Source organism: Sturnira hondurensis, unplaced genomic scaffold, assembly GCF_014824575.4.
Source record: "Sturnira hondurensis isolate 20B ecotype Veracruz unplaced genomic scaffold, ASM1482457v3 Scaffold0009906, whole genome shotgun sequence".
NCBI classification, from domain to species: domain Eukaryota; kingdom Metazoa; phylum Chordata; class Mammalia; order Chiroptera; family Phyllostomidae; genus Sturnira; species Sturnira hondurensis.
Window position 1 is genome coordinate 2,623,414 of NW_028082537.1, and position 9,711 is coordinate 2,633,124.

At 41.6% G+C, this 9,711-nt stretch overlaps 1 protein-coding gene across 1 annotated transcript in view; it reads right to left on the bottom strand.

Moving 5' to 3' along the window:
- The window catches only part of LOC118995184 (armadillo repeat-containing protein 3-like), a 34,437-nt gene extending 24,822 nt beyond the window's left edge, over nucleotides 1-9,615 (bottom strand). Inside the window, exons 1-3 of the mRNA XM_037058127.1 lie at nucleotides 9,609-9,615; nucleotides 8,044-8,368; nucleotides 4,919-4,967 (exon numbers count right to left, since the gene is read on the bottom strand). Of these exons, the coding sequence (XP_036914022.1) occupies nucleotides 4,919-4,967; nucleotides 8,044-8,368; nucleotides 9,609-9,615 (381 nt within the window). The remainder of the gene's footprint in view (nucleotides 1-4,918; nucleotides 4,968-8,043; nucleotides 8,369-9,608) is intronic.
- Nucleotides 9,616-9,711: the final 96 nt, after the last annotated feature.

The window sequence follows — 9,711 nt, forward strand, 5'->3', positions numbered from 1 at the left end:
GGTACACAGAGGTTAAGAAATTTGCCTCAAGGGTTATGGCCAAGATGGAGATAAAGGCAGAAATGATTCCCTTCTTCACACAACCAAAAGAAGAATTTAAAAGCAGAGAACAACCAAAACTGCCAGCGAGTAAATTGCATGGAAATGCAACAACCAAGGAGTTAAAGAAACATTCATCCAGACTGGTAGGAAAGGCTGAGCCCAGCAGCCGGGGCAGAAAGGACACCCGGCAAGGCAAGGCTTCGGACCTTGTGGGTCATCCCACATTCTCACACAGAAAGCTGGGAGAAACAATGAGGGAGTAAAACAGACCACAAAACCCAAGGTTTCAGTGCTGGAGAAAGGAAAAGACTCAAAACCCCTGGCTATAAAAAATCATCTGTGGGGTTGCTGTGGCAAGGGAAACTCCAGCCTCACATGAGAGTCCATTGGAGAGGCCCACAGGGTCCTAAAATGCACATAAACCCACTCACCTGCTCATCAGCACAATCTGCTTGTGGGAAGTGAGGGAAGTGACAGAAAGTGGGCCGGGAGCAGAGCAAGCAGCACGGTTCCCTCTCTGACCCCCTCCCCCACAGACAGCACCACAATACAGCAGAGAGGGTTGCCCTGCCTAGCAAATACCTAAGGCTCCGCCCCTTACAATGTAACAGGTGCACCAAGACAAAGCAATATGGCCCAAATGAAAGAACAGATTAAAACTCCAGAAAAGGAACTAAGCGATAAGGACATAGATAACCTATCTGAAGCAGAGTTCAAAAAACTGGTAATCAGGATGCTCAAGGAATTCACTGAGCTCAGTCACAAAATTAAGGAAGAAATGAAACCTACATAAAGGGAAATAAAGAAAAATATACAGGGAACTAACAGTGAAGGGAAGGAAACTGGGATTCAAATCAATGATTTAGAACAGAAGGAAGAAATAAACATCCAACTGGAACAGAATGAAGAAACAAGAATTCAAAAAAATGAGGAGAGGCTTAGAAACATCTGGGACAACTTCAAACACTCCAACATTTGAACCACAGGGGTGCCAGAAGAAGAGAAAAAGGAAGAGCATGAAATGGAAAACTTATTTGAACAAATAATGAAGAAAAACTTTCCCAATCTGGAAAAGCAAATAGAATTCCAGGAAGTCCAGGAAGCTCAGAGAGTCTCAAAGAAATTAGACCCAAGGAGGAACACACCAAGGCACATCATAATTAAGTTATCCAAGATTAAAGACAAAGAGAGAATCTGAAAAGCAGCAAGAGGAAAAGAGTTACCTACAAAAGAGTACCCATAAGACTACCAGCTGATTTCTCCAAAGAAACTTTATAGGCAAGAAGGGACTGGAGAGAAGTATTCAAAGTCATGAAAGGCAAGGACCTACCTCCAAGATGGCTCTATCCAGCAAAGCTATCATTTAGAATGGAAGGGCAGATAAAGTGCTTCTCAGATAAGGTCAAGTTAAAGGAGTTCATCATCACCAAGCCCTTATTATATGAAATGTTAAAGGGACTTATTAAGAAATAGAAGGATATCAAAAACTATGAACAGTAAAACGACCACAAACTCACATCAACTACTGAACCTAAAAAAACAAAAACTAAGAAAACAACTAGAACAAAAACAGAATCACAGAAATTGGGATCACGTGGAGGGTTATCAGTGGAGAGGGAAAGGGGGAGAATAGGGGGAAAGGTACAGGGAATAAAAGGCATAAATGGTAGGTACAAAATAGATTGGGTGGGGGCAGTTAAGAATAGTATGGGAGATGTAGATGCCAAAGAGCTGACACATACAAACCATGGACATGAACAAAGGGGATGTGCGAATGTTGGAGTGTGGGGAGGGGTACAGGGAGGAGGCAGATAAACAGGAGAAAATAATTTGGGCAACTGTAATAGCATAATCAATAAACTATAGTTAAAAAAGAAAGAAAAAAGAAAATTTCCTCAGATCATAGATGGTGGGTGATAGATGGAGTGAGGATTCAGACTCTGACAGTTAATTCCAGAGCCTTCATTGCTGAATATCTTGCCTTATACTAACTACTGCCTGCTAAGGTCATTTCTGCTAGTGATTTTTAATGCAGCCGTTCTTCAGGAAGTTTGCCTTGTGTTACAGTATCACAAACAGCCTTTCGGTCAAACGTGGAAATAATTTGGGCAGGCAGAATATAGTTCTATTTGTTGCTTAAGCCATATCTTCCTATAGCCATCTTCTTAGCTAGTGTTCCCTTTTATGAGAAGCAATGGAGAGCAGTAAACCACATATGCACGTATTATTGTGTGTCTCGAAAAGAAGAATATTAAGAAAAACAAGGAGAGCTTTTTGTTTCAACTGTATCACCCAACATTCATTCTTCTCTTTGACCCTATTATTACCCATTTTAACCAGCAGATGAAAGACTACTGAAGATAAAAAACCTTGGACATTCAGTAGAATGTTCGTGGCTCCACAGTCTATAATTCCCCAAAGGGGAATCCACTCAAACTCTGTGTCAGTGCTAGAATGGACAGGTAAACTGAGGTATTTTCATACAAGGAAATGTTATACAGCAATAAAAAGTCATAATTATACACAACATTTTGAGATCTATGGCTAAATCTCAAAAATGTACTGTTGAACAGAAGTCAGGCAAACAGAAAACACTTCATGGTTCCATTTCCATGGTTCAAACACCGGTCCCACCACGTGATGAAGCTGGAGTCCTTGGGGGTCCGGAGGGGCTGCTGGAGGACTGGTCACGTTTGTTTTTTTATCTGGGTGCCGGTTACCTGGGTGTGTTCATTGCACAAAAACCAATGGAGCTGTATCTTTTTGTGCACTTTTCTGTATGTGTATTATGCTTCAAGAAAAAGTTTATAAATGGGGGGTGGATAAAAAAATCTTTGGAAGCACTGATTTCAAGAAATCGTAAGTACAAAACTACCATTAGTTGATATAAAAAATGTATTTTCTCAAGCAGTTATATATCCCTTTTTAAAATCTGGTTTTCATTTATAATTTGTACATCAAACCCTGCCTAGGCCTTGAAGACGTATACCTTGTAACACATTCCAACTTCACATACCTTAAATTGTAGCATACTGTTTTAAAGTACTAGGGGAGGGATTTAGAGGAACATATATAAAGGATACATGGACAACAACTGAGAAGGGTGGAAATGGGAGGGAGGAGGGAGCATGGGGGTGGGATGGGATGGGAGTAATAGACAGAAAACTGTACTTGAAAAATAATTAAATAAAAAAATGGAAAAAAGAAAAAAAATAAAGTACTAGAATTTACAAGGCAGAAGAGTGATTTTCATACTACTCTGTCAACTTTTTAGCATAAAGTCAGAATAGGGGAAAGGTGAAAAGACCCTTAGGAAAAGTAGCAGTCGGGGCCATTGGTAATTGCCACGTGGCCTTGGGCTGCTATGAACCGAGGAGGCGGAGCTAGGCTTTGTTGAGGCTAGGACTGGGATGGTCGCTCAGGTCTCCATGTGTCTCCCCAAGGATCAGGATAGAGGATAATAGCAGCGAGACATGATAAAATTACAAAAAGTGTCTTTGACAAATATATCCATTGATTAATAGTCTCTTAATTCTAACTTTAATCAGAAAGTGTTTGTCATCAAGTATTGTGCTCATGAGTCCACTTTCTAGTAATAAGATGGCAATACTGCCCTTTTGCAGCAAAGACAGGTAATGCAAACCCAGAATGCACTAAAAAAATAAGAGAATTTATAATATTTTAAAAGTATATCCAAAGGAGAGCAGCCAGGCTGATATGTCGGGATATGTCAGGATACCACAATGACCTTCTCTGCAAAGCTTTCTTAGACCCGGACAGACAGGGGCTTCCAACTGCACTGAAGTGTCATCTGTAAGTAGTTACATAGTGTGTCTGTGTGTGCGTGTGTATGGCAGATTCTAAAGGATTCCCAAGGTTTAAATGTTAGTTACTGAGTGTTAACTATGTGCCAGGCACCAAGAACTTTATTGTGTTTTATTTCATTTTACAATAACTCATACAAAAACCAAAATGAGTTGGACATTACGATTCCCATTGAAGACATGAAGAAAAACTGAAATAATTTGTCCAAATCCGGCCACTTCATTAAACACACGCACACAGACGTTATGAGAGGCAGGGCTGGACTGGAGCTCCCATCTGTAACCACGATGTCCCAGTGCTGGAGGGAGGTTCCTACGCTCGGCTCAGTTTCCTTCAAACTGTCAAGTCCTATGAGTTGACTACATGGTACTTATTTTTTTCCATTCATGTTTGATTTGAAGAAAATCACACCATGTGTCTTTCAAAACAACTTTCTAAACTCAAAATTGTCCAAGGTCATTTTTTATTTTAAACACAATGTTTCAGTAATTCAAAAAATGTAAAGAGAGAAGATAAAAATATGCCTTTAAGAGAAAGCAATAGGGCTTTGTTGCAAGAAATGTACTGCTTCAGCATTTGGAATAGAAAATGAGGATGAGCCCAGACTTCTCTCTCCACAGAATTGGAGAACACACCTGATGTCCAAAGGGTTACCTTCCAACAACCTTGTGTACATGTCTAACAACCACAGCATAGCTTCCAGTTAACTTGGAAAATGCACTTGGGTAATTAACATTAATGATAGACTGACAAATGTAAAGTATTTAAAAGAACAAACTAAAACTATTTATTCATTAACTTGGCTTATAAACATGTTATCCACATGCTGGAAAAGCTAATAATCACTCTCTAATTGTGCTAATTATGTAATGACAATGTTTGTTTGTTTATATAATGTTAGATTTCTCTGACTCATCTCGTCTGACCAGTTTTTTTTTGGACTTCTGCCACTGTGTACTCATGTGTACACTGGTATATGCCAAACTGTTTGAAAAATTTATTTTTAAAACTGGTTGTTAACGTGCTACTAGTATTCAAATCAGAAACTTACCACATCCTTAGGAGGAGGTTCTGCTTTCTTCTTTACCTTTTTACCCATTCTGGGAAAAGATGCAATAAATGGTTAAAGTGTCATTTATACATTATATATGTAAAAATTTCTCAGTTACATGTGTCTTTACAAGGTTTATTTCCTTTAAATTTTACCCCCAAAAGACTATGTGATGCATGCAGAAATTATTGCATACAGAACTGTACAAAACATGTACAAACATGTTACCTACCTCCCTACCCAAGCCATAATTTTAAAGTAACTGATCGATAACATTGTTGGGCATTAGTCCTGGCTTCCAGTTTGGAAAGAAAGAGGATACGTTAGTGACATGACTTTGAACTTTTCATTTACCATGCTGATCCCTCACTTATATAGGGGTTGGGAGGTGAAGTCCAAATTATTTTGAGAGATGCAAGAATGTTTTGCTGCAAAGAGAATTTTTGTTTGCTTTCTTGCATTGAGCTATCCCAAGCACCTAGAACAGTGCTTAGTAGACATTCAGCATTCAGAAAAATGAATGCTCCACTGTTCCTGGGAGTCAGGATTTTGTGAATCATACCCAAGATCTACCAACCCCAGATGAACACTTTGTCATCTTCCCAGATAACAAAGTTTTCTCTGTTATAATCTATAGTTTAATGAAAAGTAATTAAGAGTTCAAAGTACAAAGAAATGTACTTTTGGGAAATCACAATTACTGCTTGCAAGACCCTTTTCTACCTGCCCTCATGTGTCCATGCCTGTGTGGAAAAAACTCAAGGAAATAGTAGACGTGGTTGATACGGCACAGAGGAATAACTCCACCTGGGCACAGAAAACTTTCCAAGATGTGGGTTACTGTTCGAATAACACTAGAAATCTTCCAAATTTCTCCAGAGAGAATGTGTGAGATTACGTGTGGCATTAGGCAATCTCTGATTTACTTTCTAGTTTCGAGCAAATTACTACAGTCTGAAAAGAAATCCTGAGAAAGAAAATCCCTGGAGAGAATCCACAGTGCCAGGGTCAGGTCAGATGACTTGTCAAGGGAGACGAGCAGCTCCTGGCATTAGAGGCACCGACCAGAACTTATCACACATGTTAAAAAGCCCCATGTTCACGGAAACCCATGGGCCAGGTGTCTAACTTCAGGTTACACAACTTTTGAGATGTTTGATGGCCTGGGCAAGCTTACTCTGATGCACCTCCTCACACTGTATCCAATGTATTAAGAAGTTAAAATGTACCTACATCCCCCATTACATATATTTTTCATCATAAACTGTTTTAAAACATTGCAGTTAAAACTTCTCAGCAATCAGCTTGTGCACCTGGAAATTCCTACAACATGAGGAAGTTATTTTCAAATGTAATCAAATTTTAATATTAATGCAAAACATTTAATTTAACATTACTTTTCCCATCTTCATATTTTAGACTCTTTTTTGTCTCACACATCTTAGGTGCTTTAAAAAGCACACAGACCGTAGATTCTGTGCCTATAATATTTCACTCAAGCAGAAACTATTCTGGATAAATGAAAGTCTATCCCATGATTAATCCCTTGAAAAGGCAGATTTCATAGCCCTTAATAACCAATTCTGAAATACAGCAGTCTTAAATTAACAAAAGAACTTCTTGTGGATATTTGGGAAGCAATTAAATTGCACCGGCATCAAGTTGTTTCAAGACCTCTGATTTTCACTTAGGAAACTGTTGTTCCTATCTCAGCACAGTGGTTTTGAGTAACTGCGGACTGAAGAGTGCAGAGGTTGGAGCGGTCCAAACATACAGGATCACAGTGGTGCAGCTGGTCCTAGGCTCTGCTGTGAAGCAGGAAGTGTTCAGTTTGTGTCTTTATCACCGTATGGGTGTAATTGTTAACAGGGGAGGAAGTATACAGCTGGCATAGGCCAGGGACAAGGAGCCTTGGAGATGACCCTAATGTTTAAAAAAATATTGTAAACCCCTTTCACTTAAAATGAACATGAGACAATTAAGTTACCTTATATTAATTTACTCTTTGAAGATTTTCCTTTAACGCTACAGAGATGTTGAATTAAGAAGATAAATCTTTTTGACTTTCTGAAGCAAATCACACCTGTTTCCCCTACTTCACCACTTGTCTTGATTTCTTTTATTGCAGTAAAATATATGTAAATCTTACCATTTTAACCCTTTTTAAGTTTACCACTTTATACAGGTAATACGCTTCACTATAGAGAATTTGTAAAAGCCAAGAAGGACACACGGAATAAAACAAAAGTCACTCAGAAATAAGCTCTGGGAGAAAATACTATTTTGATATAGTTCCTTTTGTGTGTGAGTTTTCTACAGTGACTTTACCATCCTCCCTGGATTTCTATCCCCTGTTCTCGACTTCCCTTCCTGGGACCATTTTTCCTAATAAAGTCTTAAATTGATGAACAGGATTTAAAATTTCAGTCTCCACTTATTGCTCCAGTCCTCTCCAATGGATCAGCATATCATGTCATTTAAAACATATTTAAAAATCCACTGTGTGTCCAGGCAGTTAGCAATGTTAAGCAACCAGTTTTATGGAATAATGGACAAGGCAGCAATGAACATTAGACATAAATGAGTGAACTCTTAGGCATCATCCACATTCTCAGTGGTTTCATTAGGATAAATCCCTAGCTGCAGAATAACAAAGTTTTGAACCTCTTCGCATTGGGTATGAAAACAAGTCAGCTTTAAACTTGTAGCTTCTTGACTATTGAAGAGGAACCACAATTTTTTTCATGAATTTATTGATTACTCGTATTTCTCCTTCGTGAACTTTCGGCCTCGGCGATCTTAAATACTTGCTAACGGGGAGATTTATTTTGAGAAGACTCGCAGGGGAGGAGGAGAGCCAGAGCAGACCCGCTTCCTGAGTCAAGTATCGGAATCTGAACCCCTCGCCTGTCTTCTCGGGGTCTGAGTCTGCTGCCTGTGACGTGGGAGCTGACCCGGCAGCTTACGAAACCCACCCCTCCTCCAGCCTAACAGAGGTGACCCTTTAGCTGCCCCTGATGTCCCCACGTGCGCGGCACCTCCTCGGTCCCCAAGTTTAGCTGGGAACTCTGCCTTGGGCCTCTCCACCCCGCTAGGCAGCGGGGCAGCCGCCCACCTGTCTTTACCTGCCTGGAGACCCCTGGAGATCCGCAACCGCCGCAACCGCTGGGGCCTGCGCTGCAGTTCTGGTCCAGCTGTTGTCCCGGGTTGCTAGGCGACCCGGGCCGCGCCTCCGCGCCTCGGGGACGCGCCTCGGGCGGGGAAGCGCGCGCTCGCCGGTCCCGCCGGGGTCGCGGTCGGCAACTGCGTTATCCTTAGGTTCCAAAGAGTCCCTTGAATTGGGGCTGGATAGACACTGGAATCCTCCTCCTCCGAGCCGCTGAGGTCCACCCCAGGTGAAAACTGGAAACCGGGAGGCCTGCACCTCGGATTCCAGCCGGAGGGCCGGCTCTGGACCCGCAGATGCCGAGACGCTCGGCGCGCTCCCCACCGGGGACCCCAGTCAGGGTCTCGGCGCAGACAGCTCCCAACCCCCGCGCTGCCGGGACTTCGCTCAGCTCTGCAGACCTGCGTGGCCCACCTTTCCCTACACTACAGTATACAGCCTTTCCCCACAGAATCACCCCTTCCCTTCAAAACTTCCTCTTGTTGCCTCGTTTCTTTTCCTCTTTCTGCCATTCCTCCCAAATATTTCCCTCAGTTTTTCCCTTCCTCCTCCTCCACCAACTCCAATCAGCGCTTGGGCCAACTGGCCGATCTTTTTATCCTCTTTTCATTTTGCCCCCTCTGATCTTACTGTCACCCCAATCCAGGACCTCCTAACTAACGACGACTACGATTTCTCTCTGCTTCCAGTTTTTTCTACAGACCACGGACAGATCAACAGTCCAGAAATCGTTGCTCTAGTGTGTCACTTCCCTACTCAGATTTCGCTGGCTTCCTAAAATATGGTCTAAACTCATTAGCCTGGGGTTCGAAGCTGCCTGCTCATCCCCGTTCTTTCTGTGCGGCTTATTTCCCACCACACAGGCCCCAAACAAACTTACTGCCCCCACCCACCGTTTCCATATTTTGTCCTCTCGATCTTTGCTCACTCAATTCCTTCATAATCTATTCAACGAATATTTGTTGAGAGGTTATTATTTTCAGGTCATGCATGTGTAACTTGGAATATTCTTTCATTTCTACTTAATTAAGCTCAGCTCAAGGGACATCTTCATAAAATACTCTGGTTTTTTTTTCCCAAAAAACCTCTCCCTCTCACAAATCCCTCTGACACACTTTATTTCCCACCTGCTTCTGTTGGTCCTCCAACCCTAAGAGTGATGATTTTTACCGCTACTATGTTCACGTCCCTTTATGTCTCCACTCACCTTTTAAATTACCCGATAAATAGCTTTTTGTGTATTTTGCTTATCCACCTTCTGCAAAGGCGAGTTACTAACTTGCCAAACACTAAGAGGCACAGAGCATGCAAGTATACACATATATTCCAAAGTAGTATAAATGTAAAAAAAAACAGCATCAAAAGTAGAACCACGCTTAGCCTGAACCGGCAGCTCACAATTTTTCACCTCAGTACACCGAAGGGATGCAACCTAGCGCAGATGACAACAGCCTGATGCAGCAGCAATACAGGAGAAGCATGCATACGATTTGCAAAGCTCTCAGGTATCTTCTGCCTCCTTACGATACATGTTCCCCTCTAACCTATATCCCACCCCTTAGAGCACACCTCCAGTCCTGGGTGAGAATCACACCTTTCACAATAATTAAGGTAAAACACTGAATTT